Source organism: Euleptes europaea, chromosome 7 (assembly GCF_029931775.1).
Source record: "Euleptes europaea isolate rEulEur1 chromosome 7, rEulEur1.hap1, whole genome shotgun sequence".
Classification (NCBI taxonomy): domain Eukaryota; kingdom Metazoa; phylum Chordata; class Lepidosauria; order Squamata; family Sphaerodactylidae; genus Euleptes; species Euleptes europaea.
Window position 1 is genome coordinate 93,705,200 of NC_079318.1, and position 24,159 is coordinate 93,729,358.

Genomic DNA, 24,159 nt, shown 5'->3' on the forward strand with positions numbered 1-24,159 from the left:
ATACACTGTGTACGTGGGAACTGACTTTGACAAGATATGGTGAGGAGTGGAGCTGCCTTATTTGTTACATTTCTCTCTCCTTCTCCTTTTTTAAACACAAAAACTCGAAGACACCTAGCGAAAGAAAGAGAAAATACAAATTGGTCATAAGAACACAAGAAAAGCCCTGCTGGATCAGACCAAGGCCCATTACGTCTATGACCTTAGGCAGATTATGAGAGGGAGGGCACCGTGGCCATCTTCTGGGCATGAAGTAGGGGTCAATGGGGGTGTGGGGGGGGGAAGTAGATCGGAATTTCCTGCATTGTTCATGGGGTTGGACTAGATGACCCTGGTGGTCCCTTCCAACTCTGTGATTCTATAAGTCCAGCAGTCTGTTCACACAGTGGCCAACCAGGTGCCTCTAGGAAGCCCACAAACAAGACAACTGCAGCAGCATTATCCTGCCTGTGTCCCACAGCCCTTCATATAATAGGCATGCTCTTCTGATCCTGGAGAGAATAGGAATGCATCATGACTAGTATCTATTCTGACTAGTAGCCATGGACGCCCCTCTCCTCCATGCACATGTCCACTCCCCTCTTAAAGCCTTCCAAGTTGGCTGCCGTCACCACATCCTGGGGCAGGGACTTCCACAATTTAACTCTGCGTTGCGTGAAGAAATACTTCCTTTTATCAGTTTTGAATCTCTCACCCTCCAGCTTCAGCAGATGACCCCGCATTCTAGTATCATGAGAGAGGGAGAAAAGCTTCTCCCTGTCCACTCTCTCCATTCCATGCATAATTTTATGCCCCTCTATCACTTCTATCCACCTTCTTTCTACATTAAACAGCCCTAAGCGTTTTCACCGCTCCTCATAGGACAGTTTCTCTAGCCCCCTGGCCTGAGGAGGCTTTCTTTTCCTGCCCTCTCCTTCCAATAAGTTGCAGAATGACTCTTCCCCCCCCCCGATGCTCCTGTGAAAGAGAGGGCTCCTTGCCACGGGCCTCATCCTTCCTTGCATTCACCCTGCTCTCCTTGCCTTCCCTTTTTCCCCTGCAGGATGGACCGAATGACCGAGGACGCCCTGCGCCTGAACCTCTTGAAGAGGAGCCTGGACCAAGCCGACGAGCGGGATGACGTCCTGGCCAAGCGGCTGAAGATGGAAGGACACGAGGCCATGGAGCGCCTCAAGATGCTGGCGCTCCTCAAGAGGAAGGACCTGGCGGGCATCGAGGTGCCTCACGAGCTGCCCGTGAAGCAGGACGGCCTGAAGGTCTACGAGGAGAAGGTGAACGGGAACCTGCGGCCCCATGCGGACAGCCGGACTTCGGGCCGGCCGGGGAAGGAGAACATCAACGACGAACCGGTGGACATGAGTGCAAAGAGGAGGTAAGGGGCCTCCCTTTTCCTTTTTAACTTGGGAAGGAAAGGTGTCCATCTTGGGGCGGAGCTGACCTCCCTGTCCTGATGACTGAATTCAAAACAAATCCCTGCCTTGCTTGGTGTAGTGGTTCAGAGCGGTGGTTGGTTTCCCCACGAAGCCAACTGAATGACCTTGGGCTAGTCACAGCTCTCTCAGCCCCCCCTACTTCTCAGGGTGTCTGTTGTGGGGAGGAGAAGGGAAGGTGATTGTAAGCCGGTTTGATTCTTCCCTAATTGGTAGAGAAAGTTGGCATATAAAAACCAACTCCTCTTCTTCTAACATCCCATGATGGGGCTCCCAGAGTCCTTGCCCCCCCATCATAGGCAGCTATCCTATTACAAAATCTTACAGAATCCTGTTACAGAATCTTCATGTCCATGCCCTGTCATTTCTCCCCTCCCCAGAAGAGTTGTAGAACCAGGATTATGATATAATAACAGACCTGGGGGTTGGGAAAAAGGGACTTTGAAGAACTAGTGTGGTGTAGTGGTTAAGAGCGGTGGTTTGGAGCAGTGGACTCTGATCTTGAAAACCGGGTTTGATTTCCCACTCCTCCACATGAGCGGCAGAGGCTGATCTGGTGAACCGGGTTGGTCTCCCCACTCCTCCTTTCGAAGCCTGCTGGGTGACCTTGGGCTAGTCACAGCTCTCATAGAGCTCTCTCAGTTCCACCTACCTCACAGGGTGTCTGTTGTGGAGAGGGGAAGGGAAGCCGGTTTGGTTCTTCCTTAAGTGGCAGAGAAAGTTTGCATATAAAAACCAACTCTTCTTCTTCTTCTTGGTAGCATCTTAGAGACCAACAAGATTTTGTGGGGTATGAACTTTCAATAGTCAGAGTTCCCTTCGTCAGATAACAAGAGAGTAAAACCCCAAAAGGGGTCGCCATAAGTCGGCTGCGAAGGCACTTTACACACAGTACATCATCAGATTAACCTAAAGTGCTAGGCCAGGGGTGTCAAACTCAATTGTTACGAGGGCGGGATATGATATAAATCTCACTTAGTTGGGCCGGGCCATGCCTTGCCAGCCCAGATATAGGGTGTGTGGGGGGTGGGTGGCTGCCTCGGCTGCCTTGCGGGCCGAATAAGAGCTCTCAAGGGGCCGGATCCAGTCTGCGGGCCTTATGACACCCGTTCTAGGCTTTTCCCCAGTTTAACCCTTGGGCCGTGACCAGACAAGTGCGCATGTGTTTCCAAAAGCTGCTCGGGTGTAGACTTTGGCGGGACTGCAGTGCTGGACAGGTGTCACAAACCGTACATTTCTGCTCCTGAGGTGTAGGCGGGGGTCCCTTCCCCCAGAGGAGACTCAGTAGTGGTCGATCGTGGAAGATCAAACACAGCCGCATAACAGTTTCATCGTCTCAGAGGGTAGCCATGTCGGTCTGCGGCGGAACAACCAGGTTTGAGTCCAGTTAGCAACTTGGAGACCGACAAAATTTTCGGGGTACAATTTTTATTTGTCTGTTTGAAATGCTTTCGTGGTGCAAATAAATAAATTTTATTTGCAGCCAGTATTCCAGATAAAACAGGTAAAACAGAAACTGACCATACAGAGTAGATGTTTACAACTAAGGCCAACAAAATTTGGAATCGCCCAATTTTACGTTTCCACAGATCAAGGGAGTACATTAAGGCGACGTAGCTTCATTGCTACTGCACAGTATTTTGCGACCTGGCTGGTGATTGGTGAGCTGTCTCCCAGCAGAAACCTTTTGGTCCATTCACCCTCATCACCAGAGCCCATTTCCCTAATCAAAGGGTCAATAATATTGTAGCAGGCTGGCTCGTAGAGGGGACATCTAAAAAATACATGCACAATGGTTTCCTGCTCCCCTGTGTCACACGGGCAAAGTCTCTCCACCCTGGAGATCTTCTTAAGTCTCCCTTATAATATGGCAGATGGTAGGGCTGCACATCTAGCCAGTGTATAGGCCCTCCTATGTGTGTTCCTTTCCAGGGGGTATTCCGCAGTGCATTTGCAGCGTTCTCAGCGGCATACGGTACTTTAAAGCAAAGCTTCTTAAACCAAATGTGGGGGTTGCGAAAAATTTGGCAACAGTAAATGGTAAAATTACATGTATACCAAAGACTCTTTATGGTAGAGAAAAGTGGGGTATAACAACCATCTCTTGAACACATGAACACATGAAGCTGCCTTATACTGAATCAGACCCTTGGTCCATCAAAGTCAGTATTGTCTACTCAAACTGGCAGCAGCTCTCCAGGGTCTCAGGCAGAGGTGTTTCACATCACCTGCTTGCCTAGTTCCTTTAACTGGAGATACCGGGGATTGAGAGCCAGCATGGTGTAGTGGTTAAGAGCGACAGACTCTAATCTCGAGAACCGGGTTCAATTCCCCACTCCTCCAAATGAGCGGCGGATGATAATTCTGGTGAACCTGGTTGGTTTCCCCACTCCTCCACATGAAGCCAGCTGGGTGACCTTGGGCTAGTCACAGCTCTCTCAGCCCCATCTACCTCACAGGGTATCTGTTGTGGGGAGGAGAAAGGAAGGTGATTTTAAGCTGGTTCGATTCTTCCTTAAGTGGTAAAGAAAGTCTTCTTCAACCTGGACCTTCTGCATGCCAAGCAGATGCTCTACCACTGTGCCACAACCCCTCCCTCTTCTTCTAAAAGCTCTACATTTGGTCAGACCTCACTTGGAATACTGTGTCCAGTTTTGGGCTCCACAATTTAAGAAGGATGTTGACAAGTTGGAGCGTGTCCAGAGGAGAGTGACCAGAATGGTCAAAGGTCTGGAATCCATGCCCTATGAGGAGAGACTTAAGGAGTTGTGTTTGTTTAGTCTGGAGAAGAGAAGGTTAAGGGGTGACATGATAGCCATGTTTAAATATTTGAAGGGATGTCTTGTTGATGAGGGAACTAGCTTGTTCTATGTTGCTCCAGAAACTAGGACACGGAGTAATGGATTTAAACTAAGAGAAAAGCGATTCCACCTAAACATTAGGAAGGACTTTCTGACGGTGAGGGCGGTTCGATGGTGGAATGCACTGCCTTGGGTGTGTGTGTGGAGTCCCCATCTTTGGAGGTCTTTAAGCAGAGGTTGGATGTCCAACTGTCAGGAGCGCTTTGATTGTGGGATCCTGCATGGCAGGGGGTTTGACTGGATGGCCCTTGTGATCTCTTCCAACCTTGTGTGATTTCGTGATTTTTTTGTCCTGGAAAACCCAAAAGGTTGAAGATACGGTTCAGCCGTAGAATAAATAGTCTTGTTGGCTCAGCTGATGGTTGGGCGTAGAGGTGGGGAAGGGCTCTTTGTGTTCTCAGCCCTTTGCCAGTTGGCACTGGAAGACCACCGTGGGGCCAGGGAGTATGTGCAGCCCTATTGTTCAGGTGGCGTGTTGGCAGTGCGTAGGCACAAGCGGGTGTCAACCAGCGCCCAGCAGTCGACGCGGGTGCTGGCTCGAGCGGCAAAACCCTGACTCACTGGTGCAGTCATGGGTGGCAGGGAGACAAGATGCCGACCGTGGGCGGGAGAGCAGCCTCTCTAATGCAGAACCGTCTTGGCCGGCACTCCCTTTGGCTGGTGGGGCCATCTGCCCCGCCGCCTCCGGTCAGCCTCCGTTCCCTCCTGCTGGAACAGAAGAATCTTACAGTGGCTGTGGCTTGGTGGTAGAGCATCTACTTGGCATGCAGAAGATCCCAGGTTCAGTCCCCGGCATCTCCAGTTAAAGGGACTAGGCAAGGAGGTGATGTGAAAGACCCCTGCCTGAGACCCTGGAGAGCCATGGGGAGGGGCTGTGGCTCAGTGGTAGAGCATCTGCTTGGCATGCGGAAGATCCCAGGTTCAGTCCCTCGCATCGCCAGTTAAAGGGACTAGGCAAGTAGGTGATGTGAAAGACCCCTGCCTGAGACCCTGGAGAGCCATGGGGAGGGGCCGTGGCTGAGTGGTAGAGCCTCTGCTTGGCATGCAGAAGGTCCCTGGTTCAATCCCCGGCATCTCCAGTGAAAGGGACTAGGCAAGTAGGTGATGTGAAAAACCTCTGCCTGAGACCCTGGAGAGCCGCTGCCTGTCTGAGTAGACAATACCGACTTTGATGGACCAAGGGTCTGAGTCAGTATAAGGCAGCTTTACCGTTCATTCTTTGGATGGTGGGAGTCACATTGATGTGTCAGAACCAGCAAGCAACGCTCGGGAACCTTGCAGGGGTCATGCGCAGTGAATGCTCCCATTCCCCAAGCAAAGCCCTTGTCATTCTTCCTGGTCAGAGGGAACAAAGGGCCAGCGTCGGTGGGCAGGATCACTTTGCAGCCCAGTAACTGGTCATACCCCAAGCAAAATGGCTGACCTCTTAACGTGGCTCACATATGCTAAGCTGCCTTACGCCGACTCAGAGCGCTGGTCCATCCCATCATGCTGGTCCAGTGTGTTCTGTTGCCCCAGAAGGTCGGACCAGAACCAACGGGTTGAAGTTAAATCGAAAGAGTTTCCGGCTAAACATTAGGAAGAAGTTTCTGACAATTGGAGCGGTTCCTCAATGGAACAGGCTTACTCTGGAGGTGGTGGACCTTTTTTGGATGCCTTTAAGCAGAGGCTCTACGGCATCTGTCAACAGTGGTGATTCTATGACCTTAGGCAGATTATGACAGGGAGGGCAGGAAGGGAGGTAGTCAGTGTTCGGCTCTCGTGGCCCTTTCTTACATTCCCAGAGTAATGCCGATCACCACTTTAGGGCCAGGAAGCAATTTTCCTCCAGGCCAGATTGGTCAGGGATCCTGGAGGGTTTTGTTTTGTTTTTTGCCATCTCCTGGGCATGGAATAGGTGTCACTCGGTATGTGGGGTGGGGAGGTAGTTGTGAATTTCCTGCATTGTGTAGGGGGTTGGACTAGATGACCCTGGTGGCCCCTTCCAACTCTACGATTCTATGATTCTGTGACAGTATTGTCAACTCACGCTGGCAGCGGCTGTCCAGGGTCTCAGGCTGAGGTCTTTCACATCACTTACAACCTGATCCTTTTAACTAGAGATGGCGAGGATTGAACCTGGGACCTTCTGCATGCCAAGTGGATGCTCTGCCGCTCTGCCATAACCCCTGCTCAGACTGGTAGCAGCTCTGCGGGGTCTCATGTAGGGGTCTTTCACATCACCCATAACCTTTTATCCTTTTAGCTGGATATGCCGGGGATTGAACCTGGGACTTTCTGGGACCTCCAAAGGAACTGGTTGACCGCTGTGTCAGACAGGACGCTGGACTAGATAGGATGCTGGTCTAATCCAGCAGGGCTCTTCTAATGTTCTAATGAAGGCCTTGGCCTCTGCATCCTGTTGCTGGACCTCCAGCGTAACTGGCTGGACACTGTGTGAGACAGGACGCTGAACTAGATGGAGCACTGGTCTGATCCAGCAGGGCTCTTCTGATGTTCTTATGAAGGCTTCGGCCTTTGTGCCCTGTTGTTGGACCTCCAGAGGAACTGGTTGGCCGCTGTGTGAGACAGAATGCTGGATGAGATGGACCACTGGTCTGATCCAGCAGGGCTCCTCTTATGAAGGCCTCGTCCTCTATATCCCTGTTGTTGGACCTCCAGAGGAACTGGTTGGCCACTGCATGAGACAGGTTGTTGGACAAGGTGGACCACTGGTCTGATCCAGCAGGGCTTTTTAATGTTCTTTGGAAGGCCTCGGCCTCTGTGCCCTGTTGTTGCACCTCCAGTGTAACTGGTTGGCCAGTGTGTGAGATGGGATGCTGGACTAGATGGACAGCTGATCTGATCCAGTAGGGCTGATCTGACGTGGAGGGCAAGGGGTTTAAAGAGGGCAAAGAACGAAGGGATTCTGCAAACGAGTGCCGCGTTTTTGGAGCTCCTTTCGGAATGATATTTCCTTCCAAGGTGATCGAGCTTAGCATTAAACCTCCCCCTCCTGGACCCCAAACTAACAAAAGCCATCTGCGGCGAGGAGAGCAGATGACAGCCGCATGCAGGCACACCCTGACAAATCTGTGCTCCTTGTCAAAGGAGAGCGCATAGGAGGAAGAGTCAGCCTCGTTTTATGGGGGCTGTTCCTCCGTCGGCTGCTAGAAGCGTCTCTGGATGCTCTGTCATGATCAGGCGGACTTGTAAGCTTAGGCAGAAAAGATGGCTGAAGTCAGGGGGTGGGGGAGCCAGGCCAGAGTTTTAGGAAATGCTGAAGTGCTTTGTGGCAGAAAGGGAACAGAGAAAGAGGATTACGCACAAACACAATCCCTCGTTTTTTTGCACGTCGTCCTCCTGTCATAGAATCATAGAGTTGGAAGGGACCACCAGGGTCATCTAGTCCAACCCAATGCGCAATGCAGGAAATTCACAACTACCTCTCCCCCACACACACCCAGTGACCCACGCCCAGAAGATGGCAAAAAATAAAAACCCTCCAGGATCCCTGGCCAATCTGGACCTGCAAGAAAGGGCCATCCTCTATATGACAGCCCTTCAAGTACTTGAAGATGGTGATCATATCCCCTCTCAGTCTTCTCCTCTCCAGGCTAAACATACCCAGCTCCTTCAACCTTTCCTCATAGGACTTGGTCTCCAGACCCCCCACCATCTTTGCTGCCCTCCTCTGGACACGTTCCATCTTGTCTACATCCTTCTTAAACTACGGTGCTCGAAACTGAACACATTACTCTAGGTGAGGTCTAACCAGAACAGAGTAAAGTGATACCATCCTCCTGTCATAGAATCATAGAGTCTGAAGGGACCACCAGGGTCATCTAGTCCAACCCCCTGCACAATGCAAGAAATTCACAGCTACTTCCCCCCCCAAACCCCCAGTGACCCCTACTCCATGCCCTGATGATGGCCACACACACACACAAAAAAATCCCCTCCAGGATCACTGTCCTCTGAAGTAAGTGTAGTCCTCTGTGTGGACTTTTCACGTGGGCAGTTTCAAATTCCTTAAGTGTTGTTTGGACTAGCCCTCCTAATTTGTTTTGTTGTTCTTCTCCTTGAGACCCTGTGTAGTTGGAAAGTGATGTCTAAAAAAAATGATAACCATCAGAGCATATTGGGGGTTCAGATGGAGGGGGAATTGTCTACTCAGGCGGGCAGCAGCTCTCCAGGGTCTCAGGCGGAGGTCTTTCACGTCACCTACAGCCTGGTCCTTTCGACTGGAGATGCCGGGGATTGAACCGGGCACCTTCTGCAGGCCAAGGAGATGCTCTACCACTGAGCCCCAGGCCCCTCCCCTAAGCCACGCCTCCAGTTGCATTTCAGGGCCCAAAGGTACGTTGGGAGTTCCCATCAAAGAACTTCATCTTTGCATGTGGCTTGGCCCTCGATGGGCTGACTGTAATCCGAGGGCCGCAGCTCTTCTCCTGCCACCGCTGAGTTTGGCCGTTTCGGGGGCGGTTGCCACAAGAAGCCCTGGTTGCGTCGCCACCTCCCTCTGTGTGACGTCACAGTGCCCGCAGTGGTGCTCGGAGACCGCTGGGGGGTGACGTCACCCGTCTCCGAGTGACAGGAAGCGGCGGCCGCTTCTGGCGTCCAGGGATCACTTCCAGGTCGCTCCTGGGTGGTTCAGTCCGTGCTCGAGCTCCCTCGTACTCTAGTGGAGACGCTTCCTGAGGTTGCAATGAGTGTGTACTTCAGGTACCCGCCCGCCTGCCTCAAAATTTTGTCTTTAAAAAAACATCTCTTTGGTCTCCGATTTGATGAGCTTTCTGCCATCCCTTGCCTCGTGAGAAACCTTTTGCCACATTCCTTAGCGGTGGCCTTTGTTTCTCCATGTGCAATGGATGCCACTGCTCCTTAAGCAGGGCCTGGAATTATCCCTAGGTGCCTGGTTAGTCTGTCTATTTAATTCCTAGGGCTCGGAGTTTGAACAAAATCTGTCAACCGAATGCCCAGGGAAATGCCGATCGCCACTTTGGGGTCAGAAAGCAATTTTCCTCCAGATTGGCCAGGAATCCTGGAGGGTTTTTTTGTTTTGTTTTTTGGCCATCTTCTGGGTGTGGAGCAGAGGTCACTAGGAGTGTGGGGGGTGTAGTGGTGAATTTCTGATCTGGAGAACCAGGTCTGTTTCCCCACTCCTCCACATGAAGCCAGCTGGGTGACCTTGGGCTAGTCACAGCTCTCTTAGAGCTCTCTCAGCCCCACCTACCTCCCAGGGTGTCTGTTGTGGGGAGGGGAAGGGAAGGTGATTGTAAGCCAGTTTGATTCTCCCTTAAGTGGTAGAGAATTCGGCATATAAAAACCAACTCTCCTTCCTTCCTTCCTTCCTTCCTTCCTTCCTTCCTTCCTTCCTTCCTTCCTTCCTTCCTTCCTTCCTTCCTTCCTTCCTTCCTTCCTTCCTTCCTTCCTTCCTTCCTTCCTTCCTTCCTTCCTTCCTTCCTTCCTTCCTCTACTACTTCCTCTTCTTCTTCTTCCTCTTCCTTCTTCCTCTTCCTTCTTCCTCTTTCCTCCTCCTCCTTCTCTGTACCAAATTTGATAAAACAGAATTTCTAAAAAGTGCCTTTTCCTTCTAGTTTGCATTCCATAATAATGCAAAATGTGTATTTCCAAGTGAAACTGAGGCCTGGTTTTAAACATGATCCTGGTGAGGCAAGAGCACTCTCCCGAGGGACTTCGCACTCATATTTAGACAGGCATCCCAACTTTAAGAGATGCCACGTGAACTCAAAGTGCCTTTGCCTTCTGTGACTACTGGTTAGAGAGAGCTCAGTTCTCAAGGAAACTTGCAGAGTTTTCCTCTGAGACTTTGGTGCAAATTCTGCATGTGTTAGTGTAAAATGCCCTCAACCTGCAGCCAACTTATGGCAACCCTCCCTAGGGTTTTCAAGGCAAGAGACATTCAGAGGTGGTTTGCCATTGCCTGCCTCTGTGTAGCAACCCTGGACTTCCTCGGAGTTCTTCCATCCAACTACTAACCAGGGCTGACCCTGCTTAGCTTCCAAGATATGTCGAAATCAGGCTAGCCTGGGCCATCCAGGCCAAAGCAAGAGACGTTCAGAGGCAGTTTGCCATCGCCTGCCTCTGCATAGCAACCCTGGACTTCCTCAATGGTCTCCCATCCAAGCGCCAACCAGGGCCAACCCTGCTTGGCTTCCAAAATCTGTCGAGATTGAGCTAGCCTGGGCCACCCAGATCAGGACGGTTTCTGCATGGTTCTTTGTAAATCAGATCCTTAGCGTTGCTTTCCCAGCCTGGCAAACAAACCTATCAAAGTCAGTAGCCCACACAACTGTATTACTAGCCCACTGGTACTGGCTAGTCATTTGTGACCTAAATTGAAGGCTCTGCCTTTGTGAAGCCCGGTCACCTGGAGGTGACGCTTCCTCACCCAGGGTGACCAAGCCAGCCGTTGTTTCCGCGCTTTGCTTTCTTTCCAACACTGAGAACCCGAGGGCTCAGCTGAAATTGGGGCTGCTTTTGGTCGTTCTGCTGTTCGCTTGCCTGGGGTTTTTTTGTTCGATGTGGCTCATAGGAGAGAGGCTGAGACTCAGGGGCAGGGCTCGCCGGCTCACTGTTGTTTTCATCTCCACCTGGCCCTCGGATTGTGCCCTTACATTACATCAGCAGGATAACGGGCAGATCTCTCCAGAGAGGGGCTTCCACCGAAAAGGCCCTGCTCTCAATCACTACCCACTTAACTATGGATAGTGGGGAGAGGGCAGTCAGAACAGGGTCTCCAGTGAAGATCTGGACCGGCGAGTTCACATGGGAAGCCCTGGGGTCCATAGTTTCTATCTATCAATCACACTGTTTTTATCCCACCCTTCCTATGGGTAGTATACGTTGTTTAAGGGGAGGGGCTGTGGCTCAGAGCTAGAGCATCTGCTTGGCATGCAGAAGGTCTCAGGTTCAATCCCCGGCAACTCCAGTTAAAGGGACCAGGCAAGTAGGTGATGTGAAAGACCCCTGCCTGAGACCCCGGAGAGCCGCTGCCGGTCTGAGTAGACAATACTGACTTTGATGGACCGAGGGTCTGATTCAGTATAAGGAAGCTTCATGTATTCATGTATGCCACCTTCCTTCCTTTTATCTGTACAACAACCCTGTGAGGTAGATTCGGCTCAGAGACGGTAACTGGTCCAGCAAGCCTCGTGGCAGAGTGAGAATGTGAACCCAGGTCTCCCAGCTCCTAGTTTGATACTCTTAACACCACCCTGGCTTAGGGTGAGGTTGAGCCTCGCTTGGATTTCCACACAGGGGTGTTTTCGCCTCTCTCCGCTTTTTGGTGCACGAGAGCTGCCAAACTCTGCTTGGGAGCCAGTGGTTAAGAACGGTGGTTTGGAGTGGTGGACTCTGATCTGGAAAATCCGGGTTCGATTCCCCGCTCCTCCACATGAGCAGCGGAGGCTTATCTGGTGAACTGGGTTGGTTTCGCCACTTCTACATGCAAAGCCAGCTGGGTGACCTTGGGCTAGTCATACTCTCAGCCTCACCTACCTCGCAGAGTGTGTGTTGCGGGGAGGGGAAGGGAAGGTGATTGTAAGCTGGTTTGATTCTCTCTTAAGTGGTAGAGAAAGTCGGAATATAAAAACCAACTCTTCTTCTTCTGTCTCCCCATCTCCCTCCCCCCTGTCCCCCCTCCCCAGCAGTGACCAGGACAGGGGGCGGCTAACCCCCTCACCGGATATCATTGTCCTTTCCGATAATGAGGCTTCCAGTCCCCGCTCCAGTTCCCGGATGGAGGAGAGGCTCAAGGCCGCCAACCTGGAAATGTTCAAGGTGAGTGGCTTCTCTGCCCTGGTGCCTGAGAACGTAGAACCATCAAGCAGCAAGAGCACGTCGCAAGCTCAAAGTGCGTGCTTCTTCTGGTGGAATGCAAGGTAGTTGTTTCTCCAGCGTGGCTTAGTGGTTAAGAGCGGTGGTTTGGAGCAGTGGACTCAGATCTGGAGAACCGGGTTCGATTCCCCACTCCTCCATATGAGCGGCGGATGCTAATCCGGTGAACCGGGTTGGTTTCCCGACTCCTCCGCATGAAGCCGGCTGGGTGACCTTGGGCTAGTCACAGCTCTGTTAGAGCTCTCTCAGCCCCACCTACCTCACAGGGTGTCTGTTGTGGGGAGGGGAAGGGAAGGTGATTGTAAGCCGGTTTGATTCTTCCTTAAGTGGTAGAGAAAGTCGGCATATAAAAGCCAACTCTTCTTCTTCCACTTGGACATGCAGCCCGCAGGGTTGTGGCTTCTCTAAGGAGTCTTGGAACTTGTAATTCTTGGGGGATGGGTGCTATTTAACATGCTTTTATCGAGGCCCCTAATTCCTTGCTTGCTAGACATAAGGACATAAGAACATAAGAAAAGCCCTGCTGGATCAGACCGAGGCCCATCAAGTCCAGCAATCTGTTCACACAGTGGCCAACCAGGTGCCTCTAGAACACTGATTACAGGGTAGCTTTGCCCTTTGGATGTTTCCCCGGGGCATGCAGCTGTGGGAAAGTGGAAACTGTGCCACTCGGATAACACGTGAGATCCCGACAGGAGCGCCAAAGCTTATTAATGGTTTTGCAAAATGCGGTCGCGGCTTGCACCCTGAGCCGTTTTGGCATCCTAGGCCATTCTGGCCAGGGACCAGAGAAGACAGGAGATCCTGCCCATGCCCACCATCCTTCTGCTCCCGCGGCTGACGGGCGCCTCTCGCCTCAACCTGCATCCTCCTCTTCCCAGGGCAAAGGTGTCGAGGAGAGGCAGCAGCTGATCAAGCAGCTCCGGGACGAGTTGCGGCTGGAGGAGGCCCGGCTGGTGCTGCTCAAGAAGCTGCGGCAGAGCCAGCTGCAGAAGGAGAATGTGGTACAGAAGGTGAGGTGTTGCGCAGGGGTCCCTCGGAGTGGTGGGCCGGTCTCCCGACTCTCGACAATCCCCAGACTACGCCATGAGAGGCGCTGCAAATCTGAGCCCTCCTGTCAGATGTGTTGGAACAGGGAGACCCCATGCGGCACTGGTTCCCCTACCCGCATCTCCCCTTCCCACATCTCAGCTGCGGCATCACCCCCTGGAGGGTCCGCTAGGATTCCCTGATTTGTCCCCATCTACACAAAAGGTCACCACCAGTCACCAAACACGGCCCCCTCCCTGAGCCCGGACTTAAGCCAGGGCAGAACACCAGGATGCAGTAACTTCATTCTGGCGCCACCCCAACCAGCGTGGTGCCAGCATGGTGTAGTGGTTAAGAGTGGTGGTTTGGAGCGGTGGACTCTGATCTGGAGAACTGGGTTCGATTCCCCACTCCTCCACATGAGCGGCGGACACTAATCTGGTGAACCGGGTTTGTTCCCCACTCCTACACGTGAAGCCGGCTGGGTGACCTTGGGCTAGTCACAGTTATCTGAGAACTCTCTCAGCCCCACCTACCTTACAGGGTGTCTTTTTTTCGGGAGAGGAAGGGAAGATGATTGTGAGCCAGTTTGATTCTTCCTTAAGTGGTAGAGAAAGTCGGCATATAAAAACCAACTCTTCTTCTTCTTCTCAACCACTGCTTGGTGCCACATCTGAACCGAGCCAATTTTAGCTGGGCTGTTCCACATTTGCTAAGTATAGTAACTTTCGTGTTATTCTGGGGGTCCATTGAGAAAGAACCCGTGTGTCATTTTGAATGCAGAGGGAAGCCAGTCTCCAATTTTGGTAAAGATAAAGCACCGGGTCATTCCTGATCCATCGGGTGACGTCATATCCCAACATTTACCAGGCAGACGATGTTTACGGGGTGGTTTGCCTTTGCCTTCCCCAGTCATCTACTCTTTACCCCCAGCAAGCCGGGTACCCATTTGACCGAACTCGGAAGGACGGAAGGCTGAGTCAACCTTGAGCCGGCTGCCTGAAGCCGACTTCCGTCGGGATCGAACTCAGATCATGAGCAGAATTTTTGACTGCAGTACTGCAGCTTACCCCTCTGCGCCACGGGGCGCTTATCTCCAATTTTGACCCAGGGAGAAATGGTACCGCCGGTATCGAAAGTGCGGGAAGCTGAAGCTCCCCATTAAAAATGACGCCAGCTTTGCTCTCTCTTCTCGCTGTCTGTGTTCTCTGCTAGACTCCGGTCGTTCAAAATGCAGCGTCTATCGTCCAGCCATCTCCTGCCCATGTCGGACAGCAGGCTCTGTCCAAACTTCCCTCCCGGCCTGGAGCTCAGGGGGTTGAGCCCCAAAACCTCCGCACATTACAGGTAAGGAATACTACGGTTGGTTCTTTGCTTCGCTTCCTGAACTGTTCCTTTCTGGGATCTGTAGTATGATGATCGGGAGTCTCTTGGGAGATGTCTGCCGCTTAACTGTAGCAGTGCTGAGTCCCCGGTCACAGGAGTTCAAATCTGCCATTCCTCTTTCTGAGTTGAACGTTTGGTGTCTCGCAAGGTCACCTTCTGCGTGTTCCAGAAGCAGACGATCTTTTTGCAAGGTTCTAAAATTTTGCCCAGGGTCATATTTGCCTCATCTCATGTGGCTGAAGGAATTGGATTATCTCGCTTTCGTCTTGTCTGGGTTTCATATTCTCCCACCAAAACGTAATTGGCCTGCCTTAAAACAGAATTATGCTGTGGTGCCCTTCATTAATTTGACTTTCACTTACTTTCTCCTTGTGTGCATATGTGTCCTTTGCAGACAAGGAAGCAAACAAAAACAAAACGAAAGCGAAGAACCAATTGGTGCAAGGGAAATGACGTTTTAATAAGTTCTGTAACCCCCAACGCATTTCGCGTAAGCTTCTTCAGGGGGATAAGAACATAAGAACAGCCCTGCTGGGTCAGACCAAGGCCCATCAAGTCCAGCAGTCTGTTCACACAGTGGCCAACCAGGGGCCTCTAGGAAGCCCACAAGCAAGATGACTGCAGCAGCATTGTCCTGCCTGTGTTCTACAGCACCTAATATATTAGGCATGCTCCTCTGATACTAGCGAGAATTGGTATGCATCATGACTGGTATCCATTTGTACTAGTAGCCACAAATAGCCCTCTCCTCCAGGAACATGTCCACTCCCCTCTGAAAGCCTTCCAAGTTGGCAGCCATCCCCACATCCTGGAGCAGGGAGTTCCACAATTTAACTATGTGTTGTGTGAAGAAATACTTCCTTTTATCTGTTTTGAATCTCTCACCCTCCAGCTTCAGCAGATAACCCCGCGTTCTAGTATTACGAGAGAGGGAGAAAAGCTTTTCCCTGTCCACTCTCTCCACACCATGCATAATTTTATAGACCTCTGTCATGTCTCCCCTTAACCGCCTTCTTTCCAGGCTAAACAGCCCCTTCAGGGGGACCTTTTTCTATTTCAGCATCCCATGCAAGCAGAAGTAGAAAAAGATCACCCTGAAGAAGCTTACGCAAAACGCGTTAGGTTTACAGAACTTATTATATTATTTCCCTTGCATCGATTGGTTCTTCGCTTTCACTTTGCGGACAAGGCAGGGTTCACTCTGTGCGTGGCCAGCATGCGCACACTCACAAAGGACAGGAGAGCCATTCAAAAATAAATCATTCCAGGGTTGTCTCCATAGCAAGCCTGTTCGGACTTGTCTGCGACTAATTATGGGTTTCTTTATTTTCATTTAAGTTGGCAGCGATAAGCCAGGAAAACAGAAGCAGTTAAGATTACATTCTTTAGTAGACAGTATAGTAGGCTAGAGCCCCGCATGGCCCCTGTGTCGGCATCTTGCCGATGCTGGAAGGGGCAGCATCTGGAGACCCTTTGCGTCTCCCTGGTCCTCTTCAGTGCGTGGTCTGTCGCGGGAAATAACTTCGAACGAATGGAGGAAGCCCTCTTCTGTTCCTGCCACACGGAGACCTTTCCGTTGTGCTCGAGAATGGGCGGGTGCGTTTTCCCCTCATAGGGCTGGCCAGCTCTTTCCAAGAACCCCCCCCCTCCTTTTTCTCAGCATCGTCGCACCGGTTCCCAGAAAATGCATTAGCATCGCATTGACCTTTTTTACGACGCGCAGGCTCCCTGTCGGGGGATGGGAGGGTGCGGCTACCCCGGGTCTGGATCCGTGCCAGGAGACATCTTGGCAGCCGAGAGCCTTTGATGGGAGCCTCAGTCCTTATGACGAAGACACGCCTTCAGGTTTGCATGGCTGGCTGTTCGGCAGGCTCGGCTGCCATTGCGAGGCAGGATCCAGAAGCTGGGAAACGAGAGCCCAGGATAACTTCCTTTTGGGAAGGCCGTTATGGATTTTGCGCATGGACTTGGCGTAACTCGGGGGTTTGGCAGGCGGGTGGACCACTGGCAGGGTGTGGCCTGAAGCAGTTCAGGGCAGCTCTAACACAGTCATAGAATCATAGAGTTGGAAGGGACCACCAGGGTCATCTAGTCCAGTTCCCTGCACAATGCAGGAAATTCACAACTACCTCCCCCCCACACCCCTAGTGACCCCCTACTCCATGCCCAGAAGATGGCCAAGATGCCCTCCCTCTCATCATCTGCCTAAGATCATAGAATCAGCATTGCTGACAGATGGCCATCTAGCCTCTGCTTAAAAACCTCCCTGGAAGGAGAGCTCACCACCTCCCGAGGAAGCCTGTTCCACTGAGGAACCACTCTAACTGTTAGAAAATTCTTCCTAATGTCCAGACAGAAACTCTTTTGATTTAATTTCAACCCATTGGTTCTGGTCCAACTTTCTGGGGCAACAGAAAACAACTTGGCACCCTCCTCTATATGACAGCTCTTCAAATACTTGAAGATGGTTATCGTATCACCTCTCAGTCTTCTCAGTCACACCATTTTGTTTCACGGTCTAATGTTCTACCTGTGTTTGGCTTTTGGAATAGTGTCAGAAGAGGCCGTCTGGACCAGACCAGAGGTCCATCTAGTCCAGCTTCCTGTTTCCCACAGCGGCCAGCCAGATACTACCAGGAAGCCCACAAGCAGGGCATTAAGGGCATGAAGCATTTGAATCCCCTCCTCTTTACACGCTGCTTTGTGATTGGCTGTGAGAGAAAGCCAGCTTCTGTTTTCCCTGCTTTGCGTTCTGCCCGGAGATTTCAGCCAGGTTGAGCTCAGGGAAGGGGGAGAGTCAGATTAACAGAGGAACGGGAAGACCTGGACTTTGCGAGGGCTGGCAGCGAGGTCATCTCTAATGGATGGAAAACTCGTGCAGAACTCCAAGGATCAACTGAGTCAGACGGGGTGAACGTGAGTCCAAATATCCATGCATAAATGACCGTGATGAGATCAGGCTAGCCATCCAGGTCAGGGCTGATTGTGTCTTTGTCTAATTTGTTGTTACGCTTTGAAGGTGGGGAGGGTTCACGTTCCTTAGCTGAATGCTCCCACCTAAAACGCGCATCCCCTTTCCCCCTTCTCTCTCTCCTCGGGCAGGGTCACAGCGTCATCCGGTCGGCCGCCAACACGGCCCTCCCCCACATGCTTATGTCTCAGCGTGTCATTGCTCCGAACCCCGCCCAGCTCCAAGGGCAGCGTGTCCCCCCGAAACCAGGCCTTATCCGCACCACCACTCCGAGCATGAGTCCAGCCATCAGCTACCAGCCGGTGAGTGGCGGGACCCGGGGAAGGTTGCGCGTTGGGCGGCAAGGAGTGGCTCGGCCCCTCTGGGAGCGGAATGATGACCCTCCTCGTCCTTACACAGGTGGCTCTTGGAGCTTTCGTTTTGTGACAAGACGTTGGGTGGTCTTTGTCCAGTGGGGGTGGGGGAGAGAGGGAAGGCAGCTCCTGACAAAGCTCCACCCGGTGCCAGATCGAAGAAGTTATCGAAACTTCATTTCATTTCATTTGCTTCATTTACAACATACCTTTCTGCCTGTTGGGGAACCAAAGCGGCTGACATCGTTCTCCAGCGTAGTGTGGTGGTTAAGAGTGGTGGATTGGAGCGGTGGACTCTCATCTGGCGAACCGGGTTTGATTCCCTACCCCTCCGCATGAGGGGTGGCTAATAATCTGGAGAACCGGGTTTGATTCCCCACTCCTCAGCATGAGGGGTGGACGCTAATCTGGAGAACCAGGTTTGATTCCCCACTCTTCTACATGAGCGGCGGAGGCTAATCTGGTGAACCGGGTTGGTTTCCCCACTCCTACACATGAAGCCAACTGCGTGACCTTGGGCTAGACGCAGTTCTCTCCGAACTCTCTCAGCCTCACCTACCTCACAGGGTGTCTGTTGCGGGGAGGGGAAGGGAAGAAGATTGTAGGCCAGTTTGATTCTCCTTAAAAGCTAGCGAAAGTCAGCATATAAAAACCAACCCTTCTTCTATCAGAGGGCCAAAAAAGTGCGAGGTTCTAAGCCGAAGCGTGGCCCCGTCAGGAGATCCTTCTGTGGGTGGTGGGGTGGGGCTTGAGGAACTCTTCTGGGTCAGCACCACTGCATCAGACTCGGTGCTGCCCTGGAGGTTGTTGGAACCCGACGGTCATCTGGGAACTACCCAGCTGATGGCTGGCCCAGCCCCCAGCGCACACACCCCCACACCCCCGCTCGCTGCTGTGCGACTCCACTCCTCACCCCATGGACTGGGCTCAGAAAGAACCATCCTTGCCCTCTTCCCAGCGGAAGGAGCAGCTTGTTCCCGGCTCCCCAGACATGGCGTGCAAGATCTGACCTGTAGTATCTTTGGCTGGGGGCCACCTTTGCTTGTGAACACATGAAGCTGCCTTCTACAGTATCAGACCCTTGGTCCATCAAAGTCAGTATTGTCTACCCAGCGGCTCTCCAGGGTCTCAGGCAGAGGTCTTTCACATCACCTAGCTGCCTAGTCCGTTTAACTGGAGATGCCGGGGATTGAACCTGGGACCTTCTGCCTGCCAAGCAGATTATCTACCACTGAGTCACAGCCCCTCTCCATGGCTCTCAGGCAGGGTCTTTCATATCACCTACTTGCCTAGTCCCTTTAACTGGAGATGCCGGGGATTGAACCTGGGACCTTCTGCCTGCCAGGCAGATGCTCTACCACTGAGCCAGCTTCCCCCCCCCACACACAGAAGGACGGGCAGGGTAAGGCGCCCTGGGTAAGGTATACACAGAGCCTTTGGGTAGCAGGTGCTATTCCGTGTTGGGAGCGGTGTGGGAGAAGCCACCTTGATCAGGACACCCCGTAACTCACCCTCGATTTTCGCCCCATCTCCCCCCTCAGCAGTCCAGCTCGGCCGTCCCCTGCCAGCGCACCACATCCTCGGCCATCTACATGAACCTCGCCTCCCACATCCAGCCAGGCACAGTGAACCGGGTCTCGTCGCCTCTGCCCAGCCCCAGCGCCCTCAACGATGCCGCCAACTCCCAGGCCGCCGCCAAGCTCGCCCTGCGCAAGCAGCTGGAGAAGACCCTCCTGGAGATCCCGCCCCCGAAGCCGCCCGCCCCTCTGCTCCACTTCCTGCCCAGCGCGGCCAACAGCGAGTTCATCTACATGGTGGGGCTGGAGGAGGTGGTGCAGAGCGTCATCGACAGCCAAGGTGAAGCTCCCCCCCGTGGGCAGCTGGGCGCAGGCGGCGCGGTTGGGCTGGGCGGGGCGGAGGCAAGCGAGCGAGAAATGGGGGGAGCAGGAGAGTCGGGGGGGGTCACAAAGGTTTCATTCTATAAACATTATATTGATGATATATTCATTCTGTTTGCAGAATCCAAAGAAATTATTAATTTTATTTACTGGACGAATCATGTCCAGTAGCATTAAATTCTCAAGTCATTATGACAAATTTCATGTCCCATTTCTAGATGTAGTGGTTAAGAGCGGTGGTTTGGAGCGGTGGACTCTGATCTGGAGAACTGGGTTTGATTCCCCACTCCTCCACATGAGTGGCGGAGGCTAATCTGGTGAACTGGGTTTGATTCCCCCCTCCTCCACATGAGCGACGGACACTTAATCTGGTGAACTGGGATGGTTTCTCCACTCCTCCACATGAAGCCAGCTGGGTGACCTTGGGCTAGTCACAGCTCTCTTAGAGCTCTCTCAGTCCCACTTGCCTCACAAGGTGACTGTTGGGAGGGGAAGGGAAGGTGATTGTAAAACGGTTTGATTCTTCCTTAAGTGTTAGAAAAAGTCAGCATATAAAAACCATCTCTTATTCTTCTGATTCTTCTGATTCGATTCTTCTTTCTCTGATTCTTACAACTGTGTCAGGGTTGGCTCTCGTGTCCCTTCCTTACATGCCCAGGGAAATGCCTATCTCCACTTTGGGGTCAGGAAGCCATTTCCCTCCAGGCCAGATTGACCAGGGATCCCGGAGGGATATTTTACCATCTTCTGGGCAGGGAGCAGGGGGTCACTGAGGGTGTGGCAGGGAGGCAGTTGTTAACTTCCTGCATTGTGCAGGGGGGTTGGACTAGATGACCCTGCAGGTCCCTTAAAGCTGTCTAATCTAACCATGGAAAGGGGACAGCGCAATGGAGTTCCTCCCCCCATCTACCAAGTATCTCATTCCCACTCCTCCAAGACGACTGCGAGACGACCTTTCTGATGACTCTCTTTCCCTCCCCTCCTTCCCTGCTCTTTTTCTGGGACGCCCCCTCCAGGCAAAGGCTGCGCCTCCCTCCTGCGAGTGGAGCCCTTTGTCTGCGCCCAGTGCCGCACGGACTTCACCCCGCACTGGAAGCAGGAGAAGAACGGCAAGATCCTATGCGAACAGTGCATGACCTCCAATCAGAAGAAGGCGCTCAAGGCCGAGCACACCAACCGGCTGAAGAACGCCTTCGTCAAAGCGCTGCAGCAGGAGCAGGCGAGTTTCCCGCCTGGGGCTGGAGGCGGAGGGAGTAGGGTTGCTGGCACGAAACTGGCAATGGGTGGGAAACTGAAGAGGGGGCAGGAACTCGCCAGCGATACGCTGATGTCACTTCCGGAGCGACTGGAAATGATGTTTAGGGCTGTTTAGCTTGGAAAGAAGGTGGCGAAGGGGAGACATGATAGAGGTCTATAAAATTATGCTTGGTGGGGAGAGAAGTGGACAGGGAGAAGCTTTTCCCCCTCTCAATACCAGAACGCAGGGTCAACTGCTGAAGCTGAAGGGTGGGAGATTCAAAACAGATACAAAGAAGTATTTCTTCACACGACACATAGTTAAATTGTGGAACTCCCTGCCCCAGGATGTGGTGATGGCTGCCAACTTGGGAGGCTTTAAGAGGGGAGTGGGCATGTTCATGGAGGAGAGGGCTATCCATGGCTACTAGTACAAATGGATACTAATCATGATGCGTACCTATTCTAGTATAAGAGGAGCAGGCCTAATATATTAGGTGCTGTGGAACACAGGCAGGACAATGCTGCTGCAGTCGTCTTGTTTGTGGGCTTCCTAGAGGCACCTGGTTGGCTGGTGTGTGAACAGACTGCTGGACTTGATGGGCCTTAGTCTGATCCAGCATGGCCTTTCTTATGTTCTTATGATGTCAGCACGTTGCCGGGTTTAACCATAGAGTTTTGCCTGAATGGTAGAGCATCCCCAGTGGCACACTGAGGTCATATCCAGTCATTCGCACATCGGGAGGTGGCGTGTTGCTCCCTTTATTTTTCTCCCACCACCCAGCAGAGTGGTGGAAGGAAGGGGCTTACTGGGGGAGGGAGGAGCCCCCACTTCCAGCAGGCACCTGGCAACCCTAGGGAGGGAGGCGGGTGGTTGAACTGAGCTTGGACAGGGAAGTCCCACCTCCCCGAAGTCCTACACCCAGGTCCCTCTTCTGTTTCCTGTGATGCATCTGCGCTGAACCAGTTGTGGACCTTCCACAGTGCTTCCTTCCCTTCCCAACAAAGAACCCTGGAAGTTGTAGTTTTGTGGGGGTCGGCTAGAGAATTCATTGTCGACAGCCTTCAGACCACCAGCTGAGGAGGAAACGGGGCAAAAACAGCCAGGCTTTGCGGGCGACGGTTCAGGGCTGGCCGCGAGGTGGTAAAAGAGCCTTTAGAGCTGTGGGCGGGCGGACTCTGCCAGGTGCTTGTTTTGTGTGCGGGCCTGTGCGGCTGTGCCGTCTAACTCGGGACCCGCTGGTGCAGTGGGTAAGAGCGGTGGTTTGGAGCAGTGGACTCTAATCTGGAAAACCAGGGTTGATTCCCCACTCCTCCACATGGCAGCGGATGCTAATCTGGTGAACCAGGTTGGTTTCCCCACTCCTCCACGTGAAGCCAACTGGGTGATCTTGGGCTAGTCACGGCTCTCTCAGAGCTCTCTCAGCCCCACCAATCTCACAGGGTGTCTGTGGTGGGGAGGGGAAGGGAAGGTGATTGTAAGCCGGTTTGATTTTTCCTTTTCCTTTTACAGGAGATAGAGCAGCGGTTACAGCAGCAGGCGGCCCTGTCGCCCTCCGCTGCTCCTACCGTGTCCAGCGTCAGCAAACAGGAGAGTATCATGCGACACCACACGCTCCGCCAGGTAGGCAGCCCCCCCCAAAAAACTGTGCACCACCACCCCTCTCGGCTGCCCGCGCTTGGCCCCGACCCCCTCCTACAGCCTCACGCCCAGCGAGGCCAAAATTCTGCACCCGGGCAATCGGAATTTTGCATATTATGTACATTTGAGGGTATTTGCATACTCCATACTTTTTAGTAGTTGGTATAATGATGGTTTTGCTAGTCCTGGGCAGAGGCTGAGAGATGTGCGTGGCACCGAGCCGTCTGACAGTCAGTGGGCAATCTTACTCGGCCAGCCTTTTGACTTTTTCTGCATGCTTCTGCATCTCCCTGGCCACAAGGTCTAGAAACCTGGTGGCTCTCAGTCATAGAATCATAGAATTGGAAGGGACCACCAGAGTCATCTAGTCCAACCCCCTGCAGGGGTCCCTGCCTAGATGGCCAAGATGCCCTCCCTCTCATGAACTGGCTACGGTCATAGAATCAGAATTGCCATCTAGCCTCTGCTTAAAAACCTCCAGGGAAGGAGCACTTACCACCTCCCGAGGAAGCCTGCTCCACTGAGGAACCGCTCTGTTAGAAAAGTCAGTGGACATTTGTGCCCGAGGCCACGTTCCGTCCTTCTGTGAAAATGCAGCTATGTCAGCTGGAGCCCAATTTACCTGGTTGGCCACTGTGTGGACAGACTGCTGGACTTGATGGGCCTGGGTCTGATCCAGCAGGGCTTTTCTCAAATCAAATCAGGTTTATTTACGGTCAAAGACCAGCAACAGTTGACGTCGTTCCAGCCATATTAAAATTATTGGATATCACCATTACAATAATACAGCTCATCTCTGATCCAAGGTGATAAATCTCCTTAGTCTAAATACATGACTATTGTACTCAACTCCATGCCCCGGGCTAGCCCAGTCTTATCAGATCTCGGAAGCAGGGTTAGCCCTAGTTAGCACTTGGATGGGAGACCACCAAGGAAGTCCAGGGTCGCTGTGCAGAGGCGGGCAACGGCAAACCGCCTCTGCTCATCTTTGGCCCGGTGGAATGCTCTGCCTGATAACATCAGGGCCCTGCAGGGAGGGGCTGTGGCTCGGTGGTAGAGCATCTGCTTGGCACGCAGAAGGTCCCAGGCTCAATCCCTGGCATCTCCAGTTAACTGGTCTAGGCAAGCAGGTAATGTGAAAGACCCCTGCCTGAGACCCTGGAGAGCCGCTGCCGGTCTGAGTAGACAATACTGACTTTGATGGACCAAGGGTCTGAACCAGTAGAAGGCAGCTTCATGTGTTCGTGCGACCTTAAGGAGTTTCGCAGGGCCTGCAAGACAGAGCTTTTCCGCCAGGCCTATCGTTGAGGGCAGCCGCAGATATTATAATTGTTGGCCTCCCTACCCCCCCACCTTATGTGTTTTGCCGGTTCTATCTGGGGGGTGGTGCCTGCCTGTTTTGCTTGGCCGATGTGATATAATATTAAAAGTGCCATCTTGGGACTTTGCTGAATTTTAATTGGGTTTTACCATTTAAGTTTTAATATTATTGGTGTAAATTTTTAAGTGTT

The 24,159-nt window shown here is 52.5% G+C and overlaps 1 protein-coding gene across 3 annotated transcripts in view; it reads left to right on the forward strand.

The window, feature by feature from the left end:
* Positions 1-24,159, forward strand: part of GATAD2B (GATA zinc finger domain containing 2B) — a 46,213-nt gene that overhangs the window by 18,842 nt on the left and 3,212 nt on the right. Inside the window, exons 2-9 of one of the 3 annotated variants that reach the window (XM_056853908.1) lie at positions 1,043-1,372; positions 11,947-12,076; positions 13,015-13,146; positions 14,378-14,509; positions 17,651-17,821; positions 19,414-19,729; positions 20,787-20,989; positions 22,520-22,630. In XM_056853908.1, the coding sequence (XP_056709886.1) occupies positions 1,044-1,372; positions 11,947-12,076; positions 13,015-13,146; positions 14,378-14,509; positions 17,651-17,821; positions 19,414-19,729; positions 20,787-20,989; positions 22,520-22,630 (1,524 nt within the window). In that variant the 5' untranslated portion in view covers position 1,043. Of the gene's footprint in view, positions 1-1,042; positions 1,373-11,943; positions 12,077-13,014; positions 13,147-14,377; positions 14,510-17,650; positions 17,822-19,413; positions 19,730-20,786; positions 20,990-22,519; positions 22,631-24,159 lie in introns of all 3 variants that reach the window. The other 2 variants (XM_056853906.1, XM_056853909.1) reach the window with 2 other exon arrangements.